This window comes from Nannobrachium achirus (assembly GCF_963921795.1).
Source record: "Nannobrachium achirus genome assembly, chromosome: 3".
Classification (NCBI taxonomy): Eukaryota; Metazoa; Chordata; class Actinopteri; order Myctophiformes; family Myctophidae; genus Nannobrachium; species Nannobrachium achirus.
The window spans coordinates 51,024,468-51,039,150 of record NC_137812.1 but is presented as its reverse complement, the minus strand read 5'-3'; the positions used below and the strand labels follow the sequence as shown (position 1 = coordinate 51,039,150).

At 43.4% G+C, this 14,683-nt stretch overlaps 1 protein-coding gene across 2 annotated transcripts in view; it reads right to left on the bottom strand.

The window, feature by feature from the left end:
* The window catches only part of arhgap10 (Rho GTPase activating protein 10), an 86,751-nt gene that overhangs the window by 14,782 nt on the left and 57,286 nt on the right, over positions 1–14,683 (bottom strand). For both annotated transcript variants that reach the window (XM_080721497.1, XM_080721498.1), the window contains exons 18-20: positions 12,892–13,051; positions 8,878–9,022; positions 3,596–3,749 (exon numbers count right to left, since the gene is read on the bottom strand). In XM_080721497.1, the coding sequence (XP_080577623.1) occupies positions 3,596–3,749; positions 8,878–9,022; positions 12,892–13,051 (459 nt within the window). The remainder of the gene's footprint in view (positions 1–3,595; positions 3,750–8,877; positions 9,023–12,891; positions 13,052–14,683) is intronic.

Sequence of the window (14,683 nt, the reverse complement as noted above, 5' to 3'; positions counted from 1 at the left end):
GTGATAAGCGTGTTCAGGTTTCTTGTGTGCGCGCACACACACACACACACACACACACACACACACACACACACACACACACACACACACACACACACACACACACACACACACACACACACACACACACACACACACACACACACACACACACACACACACACACACACACACACACACACACACACAGAAAATTAGCGAATTCTATTCATAGTATTCTTTTGAGGAATTCCTGAAGATCCTGTGATTTTACAATAAACAAGTAGGAGCACATTACCAGTGTGTGGATCTTATATTTATTTCTATTAAGGACATTTTCTATTAAGCCTGAACAAGTGTTTTCTTAACTGCTACCTTAAGTCAGGGCCTCGATAATAAAAACCCAGCCTAACCTCCAGTTTCTTCACTGGGTTCTCAATATACACAAAACATTCTATAGTTGAATGTAGTTGAACTAATACTTAGTTCATCAGGGTCAACTCTGTATTTTTCCCCATCTACAGAAACCTTTTTGCCTAAAATAGCTAATATCTAAAATCTCACAATTTACAGTATTCTCACCATACTGTAAAATGAGGCCTGCAGCTGTTTAAAGGCAGTCTGGAGCCCATAAACAGTAAGTCCCAAGTCCTTCCCACTGCTGGCCTCGGTTCAAATGCAACCCAAGGCCCTTTGTTGAATGTCATCCCCTCTCTTTCTCTTGCTTTCCTGTCTCTCTACTCACTGTCAAAATAAAGCAGAAAATGTCGGATGTTCAAACAATTTAAATAATAAAACAAACGACAATTCGTTTGCCGTCGGGCAGAAACCATTTATCTCCATATTTTAACATTATTTCGTAAATGAATGCCATACTTTGGCATAAAAGAGCGTCACACAAAAGCACTATTTCTGAAAGCTTTCATTCCATTTCCTGAAAAGCTGTGGTGTAAAGTAACTAGGCTATGTACATTTACTCAAGTACTGTACTCTGTACTTTTGAGGTATTTGTACTTTACTTGAGTGTTTCCAATTTCCAGTATTTTTACTTCTACTCCACTACATCTCGGATCCAAATATTGTGCTTTTACTCCACTACATTCTTTTGAAAACATTAGTTACTAGTTACTTTGCAGATATAAATTATAAAACATACATTAATCCACGTTAGCCCTATTTTATATCTAGGCTATTTGAAAATAGCCGATCTACAAGCTCACAACGTGTCGCAACACGTTGTGAGCTTGTAGATCTATTTTCAAACATTTTGTACCTTTACTTTGGTACTTTAAGTATATGTTGATGCCAATACTTTTGTACTTTTACTCAAGTACATTTTTAATTACGGGCTTTCACTTTGTAAGGGTGCCCTCACACCAAAATACCTAGAGTGGAATCCGCCAATGCATTTCAATGAGAATGGAGCGTTTTTTGCAGAAATCCTCTACTGGCATGAAACCACTCCATTCTCATTGAAATGTATTGGCGGATTCCACTCTAGGTATTTTGGTGTGAGGGCACCCTTACAGAGTATTTCTGCTTTGCAGAATTGGTACTTTTACTTAAGTAAAAGATATTGAGTACTTTTCCCACCACTGCTGAAAAGTAAGGGTTTTGGACATAGTAAGAGGTTTTACACCTGACAGCGACAAATGGTTGTTGGGGGAGGTGTCAGTCCATCCCTCCCTGCTCTCTTGGACAGAGCCTCCAGCTGATTCCCCGGGCATCAGGGCCAAAGAGGTGCTGTGCTAACAGGTCTCCACCATGCTGCCCTGCTATGATTTATGGGTGAGCAGAGCCAGGGCGACACCCTGTGACATATGGCGCAAGTCTTCATAAAGGGACGGGGGCGGCGGCTATAAGGGTAAACAAGATGAATATCTCCCCGATGTCGATACGATTTACACGGCCAACGCGCGGCCACCTGTCTCCCAGGCAAATAAGAGCTGAGATTTACGACCTCCCCCTGTTCACGCCTTCCGTCCTCTTGACGCGATGGGAAACAAAAACCAGAGAAAAGATGGGGGGAAGAAGAAAAAAAATATATATATACCGGTATATACAGTAGGTTATCAAAAGGGGAGAGATTATGTAATGTAATGGAGCATCGTCTATTTAACGATGCAACATGAAAGCCTTTAGTCTTAAGACTACTTAAAACCATTTGAACCCCATATACTTAGTAGACCCCCAGGGTTTTTACTAGGCCCCCTCCTTTTTTACATCTACACAAAAGACAAGCTCACAATGCAATGCAAATGTTTGCCCAATGTTCGGCAAATGTTGGTGCGCATGCACACGCACATGCACGCACACGCACACACGCACACACACACACACACACACACACACACACACACACACACACACACAGAAAGGTTTAAGTTAGAAGAGATTTCTCACTTTTGTCAAGTCTTGGCGGATTTGTTTTCTATTCCATAGCTCATCTTGACTTAGCTGACAGAGAGACGCGTCAAGACAGCAAGTGAGACAGAAAGTCAATTTCAAGGTGATTGTGCAGACATGACACAGCAAAGAGAGGGGGCCTAACATCTGCAGCATAACCCAATATTTAAGTGTCTCTGCCATTAGAATTCAAGACAAGCTGTGGGCTGGAAACAACAAAACGGTCCAAGGACTGGGCACAGACCCGAGGAGAGGATTTCAGGAAAGGAGAGAGGTCTGCCTCTTTACATAATTACAAAAGATCAAGTGGAAGATGAAAGAAATACGCTGCACTGCTCACATTGTTCACTCAGACAACACAATTTTAATGAGAGATAAGAACATAAGTGTAAATAAAAATGTAAATAAATATCTGCCCCTTGTAACGGTTGGCAGTTTAAGATTTATTCTGGGTGAAAGCAAAGTGTCAGGGTGGAATAATGGTTACACAGAGGCTACACAGATCTAACTCCGATCTAATGATACTAATAATGTTTAATTGTTTTGCTAGCCTAAGATGGCTCAGTGTTGAAGACAGGGTTAAACAACTAAAAATGCGATTGACTTTCAAAATAGTCAATGCAAATATCTGACCAAACAAAACGTTGGCGACACCCACAGCCACAACACCAGAGGGAGCACACACAACGTCAGTACAGTTTAACGTGATTAAGACATAAACCATACAGACATAAATAAGTCCAGGTACATTGTGACTGCATAGAGACTGGCGCACGCACTCCACCAGTAATGGTAACCCACTAGACACACACTTGCACGGACATGACCTGTACTCGCCCGATGGACAGCTGCTTTTGAGACCTTAGTGTCAACCCCTGGCCTAGTATAGAGCCCTCAACTAAGTGCTGTATACAGCATAGGGTTCAAGTGACGTCTTCAGGCCAAGAACTTCTTAGCTGAGAGAGATATGAAGCAGGGACCCCCTCTACCTATTGTATAAACGTGTGATGGAGATTTTCATCGATTTCACAGATAGATTCATATTGTTTGACAGCACTGTCTATGTTGGATTTGTGTTTTTAGTAAACTTGACCTTTCACTCTGTACTTGGTCTGCTCTTTTTTACCTCTCCCCCCTGTAGTAACTCTGAGGACTCCCTATGGGGCCCGGACCCCCTGTTGAAGACTGCAGTATGTTGATAGCCACTCACCCTGAGCTGCTACTTATGCTGAGTGTGGCGTCGTCTATCTTCTCCTGAGGGGACTCTGAGGCCGAGGCTGTGGACGACTGGGAAGACACCGACTCATTACTGCCCATGGATGTCTCATCCGCTGCCGAGTTGGAGCAGTCTCCCTCTGCAGGGACTAGAGCACAACAAAAAAAATAAAAAAAATAAACACACACACACACACACACACAAAAAAGTAAATTGATCATGATGATAATTATTTATGTTTTCATAATTATAACAAAATATAATAACTAATACAAACTAGAAATACTGTTCCCACGAAACAGTGTGGGCTCACATGGAACACCATGTATGGGCACAAAGATCGACCTAACAGGCACTCCAACATATATGGGCATAAAAATCTGAAGATTTGGGAGAACATACTACAAAGGATTTCATGTGGGTGTTGTTGTTATTTATATCAGGTCACCAAGGCAAGAACACTGCTCCTCATTGGCTAAGAGCCCTGCCTTTGTACTGTCTGCCATTTCTTTTAGGAGAATAACCTTGACCGATAAAGTTTTGGTATACATACAGGTCTCGCCTTTCAGTGAGCCCACAATAACTAATACAAACTAGAAATACTGTTCCAAAGAAACAGTGTGGGCTCGCATAGAACACCATGTATGGGCACAAAGATCGACCTAACAGCCACTCCAACATATATGGGCATAAAAACCTACCCAACGGGCACTCCATCATTACTTCTGAGACTCTACATTTTATATACTTTATATACTTTAGTATCTAAATATTTGGGAGAACATACTACAAAGGATTTAATGTGGGTGTTGTTGTTATTTATATCATGTCGCACTTGGTGGTGATGTCACCAAGAACGCTGCTCCTCATTGGCTAAAGGCCCTGCCTTTGTATTGTCGGTCAGTTTTTGCCAGACCCATGAAATGGGTAGGCCTACATAAGCAAATGTCGGTCTGTCCGGGTTTTCTATATAAAGGGTATATATGATGATGACATGATGATGACATGCCTACAAAAGGCATGATGTCATAAATGATGATGACAGACAGGGGGTCTGGCACAACCAGGTTGACCTGGTCTAGTTTTAGGAGAATAACCTTGGTCTATACAGTTTTGGTATAACAGCAACCCCACTTGTTGTTATTTATATCAGGTTGCACTTGTTGGTGGGGATGTCACCAAGAACGCTGCTCCTCATTGGCTAAGGGCCCTGCTTTTGTACTGTCGGTCATATTTTTTAGGAGAATAACCTTGACATATAAAGTTTTGGTTTAACATACTGGTCTCGCCTATCAAGGAGCCCACAATAAGCCGGACATTATTTCTCTGGGTGAGGGGGCAATAAAATGACCAAAAGGGACAGCTGATGTATCCTCCCAGATAATAAACAGCGGACCAATATGTGCAATCTAAAGCCATATCTTTTCTAGCAATAATATGGCAGCTGACCAGTCAGCATTGAACTGGTACCTCCAGGCAAGGAAAGTGCAAAAGCAAATGGGTAACCTGAGCCCAAATGATAAAATAGTTGAATAATTTATCCACACTTAAGAAAACCACAAATCTACAGTGGCCTATTGAAACCAAATTGCTGTCAAAACAGCAGGGATTTACTTTCAAGGCTTTGGAACCCATAATGCAAAATGGTGTCATGACAGGCAGAAACCCTAGAAACACAGGGGAAGAGACCTGGACCGTTTATTTGAGTTGACTGAGGAGTGAAAGCTCCTTTTTTGAGGAAATGTGAGGCAGTACTACATACTGTAGTAAAAGCAAGAAAGGGAGTTTTTTGTGTCATTTCATCCCCTCTATCCCCACAAGCACATATCAAAAGTTCAAAACCCTAGAAAATATTATTGCATGTTTTTGTTTCCCTCAGAATATTGACACAGATTTTGGCATCCAAGGCCTCCCCTTTACAATGCAGAAAACACATATCCTGGTTGAGACATCTGTGTTAGCAGAATGCCGACTACAGCGACAAATAGCACACAATAGCGCATAGCTTGACTCTACTGCTCAAACTCGGCATACGCATCGCAGAGGACCCAAGAGAGTGTGACGTGACGTCATAGAATGGCCTAGACTCAATTTTTGGGCATGCCTATTCTGTGAACCCAGTCGTTTAAAAAATCTTTGTTTTCAGAGATTAGGGCATGCCCGACATAGAAGTCCATATATGGGAATAAAAGGGACACAGACAGACGGACAGGTACTCTGAAAAGAACAGGCACTACAGGTATTGCATAAGTAGGTGGGGCATGCATTTCCAACTTGCATTGTTTCCAGGTAGACCGGTTGTGAAGCTCTTTTGCCAGAAATGTGCTTCATAGACAAAAAAATAAGTTCTGGTGTGAAGCTCTCTCTCTCTCTGCCTTCCTGTCTCACAGTGCATGCTGTCCAGAGGCAATATGCAATTATACAGTAACTATCAAAACCGATGACAATCATTGTTTTGGGATTGCTTGCAATTAAAAATCACACCCGTGTGAACTGAGCGGTGGTTTACCCACCAACCCCCCTGGGGGGGTGTCAGAATCAGGTAATCTACATGGACTGTTTAATCACTTGAACCCTATGCTGTATACAGCACTTAGTTGACCGGCGTCCCCCAGGGCTCTATACTAGGCCAGGGGTTGACACTAAGGTCTCAAAAGCAGCTGTCCATCGGGCGAGTACAGGTCATGTCCGTGCAAGTGTGTGTCTAGTGGGTTACCATTACTGGTGGAGTGCGTGCGCCAGTCTCTATGCCGAAAGTCACAACGTACCTGGTCTTATTTATTTCTGTATGGTTTATGTCTTAATCACGTTAAACTGTACTGATAATGTAGCGTCGTCCGCTACATCAAGCTACAGTGCACGCGCCACACAAACACACACCGCATGCACGCACGCCTGGCTCAACTACTACACTCAAACTCATCTTTTACATTCCATAGGGCTGGACCACACATGGACAATGACATCATTAACTTGCGATGGGCGTTGTCCTCCTTGAGTAAAATATTTCTAAAATAACGTTTTCTGTTAAAAATCTCTGGCTTATTAGCCAGAGATTTTTGGCTTTTATGCCTTTATTGATAGGACAGTAGACAGTCAGTCATCCGGATCGGGAATCGAACCGGCGACCCCGCCAGGCATCCATGCCTATTGATGCCTTAATGGTCCACGTCACATTGATATAAACCAGTATGCGCACGCCGGTCGGCACCAAATGAACCCCACCGTTCATAGGATGCAATGGATGGCACTCGTGTTTAAAAATGCATTCCATCAAACTTTCAGATGCCGTTTTTCTCCCAGTGTGGAGGAAGAATGCTTAGGATTTTTACTGTAAATTCTCACTCTTGAAATATATAATCCTTAGTTTCTGTTGATTGTAAACAATAATAGCGATTCAAAACAGTTGTCCTTCAAACCCCACCTCTATTCACCGTCATCAGAACAGAGGGAGCGCTCCTCTTGATCACCCACCCGATCCACTGGATCACCAGAGCGTCTACTGCTCGCCCAGCTGCAGTCCATGAAGCCTAATTATGCTCCGTCCTGCGACGGTGTCGCGCGCAGAGCCGCAGACCTCCAAGCTCAGAAGGGTTGCATTGGTGACGCGATGTGAGTTTGTATATCAGCTACTCGGTTGACGTGGAACACCGTTGCGCAATGAAGTATATATGTCTCGATAAGGGCGCTCCCATGGGAGCACCTCACTAGCACACAAGAGGAGGTTGAATAACCAGTGCTCCCCAAAACAACAGGTTTGGGGATCTGTTGGGAATTGATTACATGATACAGTCAGCTGTGCATTCAGTCTCAATGTTTGTAAAGAAATAATTGGCCTATGTGGCAATGCCTAAGTGGTATGCGCCTGGACCAGTAGGCCAGCGGGCGCCTCCAGGGATCCTTTTAATGTGGACATCAGTCAGAATTTAAGTGGAAGTGGAAGTGATAATAATCAACTTGTCTTAAAACTATAGTATACACTGTTTACATATCAACCAAAGAACTGATTATTTCTTAATTACTTTTACAGCTTTGTATATCATTATCTACCTCTCAGGACATCTAAATAAGAGAGGCTTACAGGACTGTGCATTATCTATTGCCATGCAAACATGATATGGTTTTCTTTGCTTGAAAGCCAAGTGGGCCTCTTTTCTTCCAGCACCAAGCCAGTGCCAACATTGTCGATGCTTTGTTCTGCTCTTTTTGAATTTGGCAAAAATACTATTTCAGCTCCATTCTTTGAAAACACAATTAAGTCTACGTCGAACACAACTTGGCCTGTAATTATCTCCTTCTGGAGAAAACATGGTGTCCTCAGAATACCTACAGTATACCTGTTGGAAAGCCTCCCAGTGAAACACACACGCACGCACCGACACATACAGAAGCGCTCTTCTCTCTTTCCTGATCTATTGTACTCTAGAGCATTTTCACCCCTTTGGGAGCAGAGATATCTGACTTTAAATCCATTAACCAGGACCCAGATACAAGAGACACAAAGGTTGAAAAACGGATTACGTGTTTCATCCCAGATATTAAAATACCCCATGATAATAGCTGGTCTGATATAAAGGGAGGCTATCTGGTAAGCAGATTTCGGATCCTTTAGTACGGTGGACAGGGAGAGGAATTGAGGGATTGCCAGAGACAGAGAGGCCAGGTGACCGGCTCACCTGATGCACACTGGTGCCTCTGCATTGTCACAGATGACTTTGAACATTCTTTTCTTTTATGGAGGATACTTGAGGGAAGCGGAGGTGTTTCTTACATAAATTAGATATCCACTGTCTGCAAAGTGGGAAATACTCTCATAAAAGTAAATTAGGGCTAAGTAATGGTACAATGTTGGAATTGAACGAATCAACACTTTTGAACAGATAATGGGTAGTTACATTTTTGCCTGTGAACCAGTGTTACTTTCATTGACGATAAATAATAAAGGCTACACAGTAAAAGCCTCTGTGTAATTTATCCATTAGTAATCTCTCGAGACAGCCTCAGAGAAGACAGACCGATAGGTGTCGCCCTTTCTTCTTTGACGATGGGTTCCCAGATTGATCCATTAGTAACTCTGAGGGTGTACAAATGTAACCAAGTGGACCCATAATGTTTCATTTGGTTACATTTGTAAACTCTTAAGAGTTAACAGTGGAGATCTTACTGCGTACCACTGCGTTATATATACAGTACAGTAGCAGCAGATACTACAGTAGTTGCAGGACAAGCAGATGAAGGGGAGACTTCTACAGTGTTGAGGCGTGCAGGTCTCTTACCAGCCTGTATGTCGAGAGACTGGGGGTTGTAGACAGCAAGGGGCCGGTTCTGACGATTCTGCTTTTTGGACTGCCTCGTGGGAGCGGACAAGACCAGGCCAGCAGCTGCAGCAGTGGGGCACGTCTCAGGGGCATCTGCAAAGATCTACACGCACAATGTTTGTATGAGTGAATGACTTGCTTTCTCTACCCAACGAAAAAAGGAAAACACAAAGCACACAGGGGCACGGCCCAAGGCTCCAGGAGCATCAAGCAGCGCCGTGTCCTCGCTTAACCTCAAGGAGCCGAGCACGCAGGCGCTTCTCTGAAGTGCACCGGGCTTACCGGTGGGGGCGCTCGTGCACACGATGGGAAAGAGAAGTTGTTAAGGCGGGTGTAATACCACGGGTCCTCTGGGAGAAGCTCCGTCGTTCTCTGCTTAAAGAGGCATGGCCAAACATTCATATTCATCGCACACAAACCAATAAAATGGGAAGTAGAAAGGAACCACATCCCGCCTGGAAATGACGGCCTAGGTTACAGCGGGTGTGTCTGACCCAACCTCTGATGGAGCGGAGGAGTGAAGTAAACAGAACAGGGTCTGGACTAAGAAAATGCCGGTCAGTCAACTCGGGAGGCTTGTTTAGCTCACCACCCCCAGGGCCTGTGTGTTTACACATAAACTTGGATGTGGAGTTGAAAGAGAATGGGGGAGGGAGGGTTTGCAGAGGAGAGGAAAGTCTCAGTAGAGATTGGAGACAGGAGGATCACAGGAGGAGAAGAGGCGGAGGTAGGGAAGGAAGGAAGGGGGTTTAGAGAGAGAGAGAGAGAGAGAGAGAGACACACACACATGGGGGCGATATAGGAAGCAGAAGAGAGGGTGAGTGAGGGACATTGAGTGAGAGCAAGCAAATAAGAGAAAGAAAGAAAGGAGGTGGAGAGAAAGTAGGAGGGAGCAAGAAAGAGAAAGAGTATGAGAGAGTTAGGATGGAGGCAGAGAGCACGCAGGAGAGAGTGCGAATGAGTTGGTGAGAGACGAAAAGAGCAAGAGAGAGAGAGGAAGGGAGACAGAGGAAGGAGGGAGGGAGGGAGGGCAAGAAAGTTGAAGAGAGAGTGAGAGAGGAAGAAAGATTGGGAACGAGGGAACGAGCCAGACATTCACTCTCACATACACACACACCGAAAATGGAGGCAGGCACGAATAAAAAAGTTTGTAGGAGAAATCTGATCCACCTGAGAGTCTTTGCCGAGTTGCTCTCTCCCTCCCTCCCTCCCTGCCTCCATTCTGTCTCCTCTTGCTCTCCGCAGATGGAGGTGAATGTAAAGCGCTGTCTGCTGCTGGCATCTCGGGGTATTAACTACTACCATCTTGGGGTATCAACATTCTGGAGGAGGACTCAGCTGGGAGAGGAGCTAATATCTGTCTGTCTGTCTCTACTCCTCTCCTCTGCTCTAACACGGTGCACCTCCTAAAACATTCCTTCTGCATTCTACCGCAGACTCCTCTGTCCCCTGGAGGGCGTCAGAAACCAGTTGGGTGCCAAAGTGTCCGCAGTGTCGTGGCTTTGTCAGACTTTGAAATGCAACGATAATTTGATAACCTAAACATGTGCTCTCACAGCTCGCAATTCAGTTTTGTGAGATCAGGAGGAGGTTATCATCATTTACTTGTACAGCATTGTATGTTATTGTATGTTATATTTGAAATATGTGCTGTCACTTATTCGATTTGAGGGACTGCAGTGTGTCTAGGTTCGACGTTAACTACAAATCGTCAGGCAAAAACCTTGTATCTCCAGGTTTCAAATGTGTATATTTTTTGGTAAATTAAAGCCTTACTTCATCATACAAAAGTGTTGCACAAAAGTAGTGAACATTTTCACTATTTTAAAATAATAACAAAAAAATAAGGTTTCCACCCGACAACGACGATATTACAAATCATCATTGTCATTTGCATAGCCTGATGATGCAGCGATTTGAGTGTGTGCTCTCACTGACTAGACTAGGCTTGTGAAAACGGGATGGGGTTGAGGGTAAAGTACTGTTTAGTCGCACGCACGCACGTTCACACACACAGTGTGTGAAAACACCAAATTAATAAAAACTCTGGCAGTTTCAATTGGTGGTACCCAGACTGCCGTGCCGCTAGAAAGTATATAAATATATAACACCAGATTAGAAAACTAATCTCAACCCCCGTTTCCCTCTTTTGAAACAGAGAATTAACCCTCTTCGAGGATTGACACTGATTAATTGCATTCTGGAGAGATTACATGATCCTGCGAACCACAGGTTAAAACTCAGAACCCAAAATATATGTATATTCTTGGGGTAGAGAGGCAAAGGGCCTTCTGCTTAATAAGCAAACATAATGTAATCTACAGTATACTCGCCCCTATGAAAACACAGAAGACAAAACTGTATTTCCCAGTATGAGCACTGAGGGCTCCCCCTACTGGCCAGAGAGGGTGGAGGCAAGACTATCCATGTCCAATCCAAGTGGAGAGAGGAAAAAAAAAAAAAAACTAATGCTGTTGCCCCTGAAGTTAATCTTTTATCATTATACCGTACAGGAATGTAGGACATAAAAAGTACTTTTCAATACACACAATTCTTTCATTTTTCATTATTATGCTAGTTATTTCAGTGTCACTGCTAGCATTCAGCAAAGATGGGACTCAATTAAACATCAAGTACGATATTCCAGTCATATGCCCTCCTTATGTAATGACCTTCAATGTACATGCCAACTTTCAGGCAAAGCTATAAGAGAAATTAACACAATCTAATGTGAAAATACAATCAAATTTGGACAAATAAAAGTGACTTTCTCCAGTGCATGGGTGTGCAACAGAAGCATAACAAGAGAAACAGTCCATAAATGGTGAGGCATCATCAATTCTAATGGAACAGACCTTGATGTCAAGGGATAAAACAGGATAAATCTTCCTTCATAGGTTTGTTCACCATTCCAATGGGAATCAACTAACAATGTCCCACTGTAGTACCTCTGATAACAGTTTTAATAATAATAATCTGAGATAATATTTCATTATGACTGTGACAGATGAGTGCAGTCGATTTTCCATTTATCGTATTGTACAGTAATGTAGTGTTATAACCGTACTCCCCATTTTTCATCCCATTCTATACCAACATCTCACAGTGGATGTCAGCCCACCACCTCAAGTCCCAAATAGACAACGCTCTGGTGACTTCGGTTCCAACAGCTAAGAACCTTGGTGTCGTCCTGGACAGCCAGCTCTCATTCAATGCACAAATTGCATCAGTCACTGATCCTGTAAGTTCACACTCTATAACATCCGTAGGATCAGACCCTTCCTCATCCAGACATCATATCATCGTCATATCAAAACTTGACTACTGTAACTCTTTCCTCACTGGCCTCTCCAATTGATGCAAAATGCCACAGCACGATTGGCCTTCAACCAGCCAAAATGTTCACGTTTCCCTCCTTCTCCGCTCCCTCCTCTGGCTCCCGGTTGCTGCCTGCACAGCATACAAAACACTGATGCTGGCCTTCAAAGCCACCAAAGGTATGGCACCTCCATACCTTCAAAGCTTGATTGAACCCTACAACCCCACCCGTGCACTCAGATCAGCTAACACAGGGATGCTGACAGAACCTTCGCTAAGAACCCCAGGACAACGGTCCACTCGCCCTAGACTCTTCGCCCTCCTGAACCCCAAACTGTGGAATAAAATCCCAGTTGCACTTAGAACTGCAAAAATAGCTATCTATAAGCTCACAAAGGGAGGTGACAAATTATGAGCTTGTTTATTTTCTGCTAATGTTTGCCTATTTGTCGCCAGATGTTCACCTATTATGACATGCCCAGATTTGGGATGCTAGGGTTCATGTGGTTAATGAAAGTTTTAACACCCAGTTTTGCCACAGATAAGATCCAGTGTAATTACCTTCAAGTAACACTCTTCTATTAGCAATAGTGGAAGAACTATTACTGGGACAAAATATCTATAGTTAAACCCCGATCTGATCCATTCTCGTACCTTCTCATGCTGCTCGATGAGGACTTCCACCACAATGTTCTGGAACTTGAGGTCCATGAGGGTGGCTACGGTTGTCTCCTGGGGCCACATCAGCGTGGGGCCGAACATGACGCCCAAATTGGCCACGGTCATCAAGTTCTGCTTGCTGTGGGCTGCCACGCTGAAGGAGGGGGCGACACTATATCAGTTCATCTGCATAGAGTGCTATGAAGGCAGGCACAAGTTAACAGTTTTACTGATACATGCTACTGAAGGACATACCATCCATCCACTTCTGTGCCTGTTATATATTTGTCTATATATATATTTGATGACATCTCTGATCAATAAAGGTCTATGCTCTATGTTATTATCTCATCTAAATAGTACCTTTCCACTTGTCGTTCCTCATACTGCGACTGAACAAACTTTTAAGCTGTGTCATGTGTGCCAAAATGGATTCCAAATTCCTTCTGGGGGAGAAAGAGTTATCTCCTGACCCCAGAATGTGAAACTTGTTATGTAGACAGGGAAACATTTTGGGTAAGTGGTTAAGTCCGCCATAGGTCACAAAAAAGTGGTGGGAAAGTTCAAATAAATCCATTTTGCTTAAGTGAAGTACATCTTTTTTTATTTAGAAACTTTACTTGACTGAGCGTGTTGACAGCAAGATTATTATGAGAAAACAGCAATGTGATACTTTTAACTGCCAAGTATGCTTCCAATGTGTGAGAGGGCGTTTAGGTGTCATCTGAAATGTGGTCTCAGCAAGACCAGCCCACTGTACAGAATGACTTCCATCTCCCTCGATTTTGGAGATAGGGATAAACACAGCAGTTAAAACTTGTGAAGTCAAAGAACTGGGAAGACTTTATTCCAAGTGAAAAGTTACTGCAGACAGGTGAAGCTATTCCACACTCCAAATATGATGACACACACTCCCATCTGCAGAGAGATGCGGTTGAAATGGCTTCAAAGGATGCCTTTGAAGACAAAAAAACGGCAGTGACAACTCGCATTTATAACATCTCAGAAACCATTTCAGATAGGAGTGTGAAATTCTGGCTTTGCTTCCTGCCCCTGCAGGACAGACACACATGCCAACTTCAGGGAGGAAAAAAATCTGGAGAATTTCACGCCGGATAATCCAAATTCAATTTCAATAGCATCGCTCTTTTTACCAGAGCCCAAATTCTGATGGAGGCTCCTATAAAATAAATCCAGCAGACTTTGACTGCCCGAAGGAAGAGGGATTATTATTACTTATCTTCAATTTGCTCCTATTAGCTTATAAAAAAGAAAAAAAGAAAAAAGCCTTCTGAGGCAAAACCTTGTAATGTTAGCTAATGGTATTTCTTAAATCTCTCATTTTATCTAATCTCTCAATTGGAGGGCTGCACAACAGCGGTCCTATCCTGTGTGAGTGTGTGTGTGTGTGTGTGTGTGTGTGTGTGTGTGTGTGTGTGTGTGAGAGAGAGAGAGAGAGAGAAAGAGAGAGAGAAAGAGAGTGAGAGCGAGAGTGAGTGAGTGAGTGAGTGAGTGAGTGAGTGAGTGAGTGAGTGGAGTGTGTGTGTGGGTGTGTGTGTGTGTGTGTGTGTGTGTGTGTGTGTGTGTGTGTGTGGGGGGGGGGGGGGTAATCTGGAGAACGGGCTTAATTTAAGTGGTCCATTTCATTTCAGTGGTGGACTATGGCTGTTGCATACCAAACAGGTAGGGGAACGGTCCTGCTTTATGAAGCAGTATTCTGAGAATAGATGGGGCTCACTAAAACAAATAATAATAATAATAGTAACAAAATGAAAAGTTTGGAAGG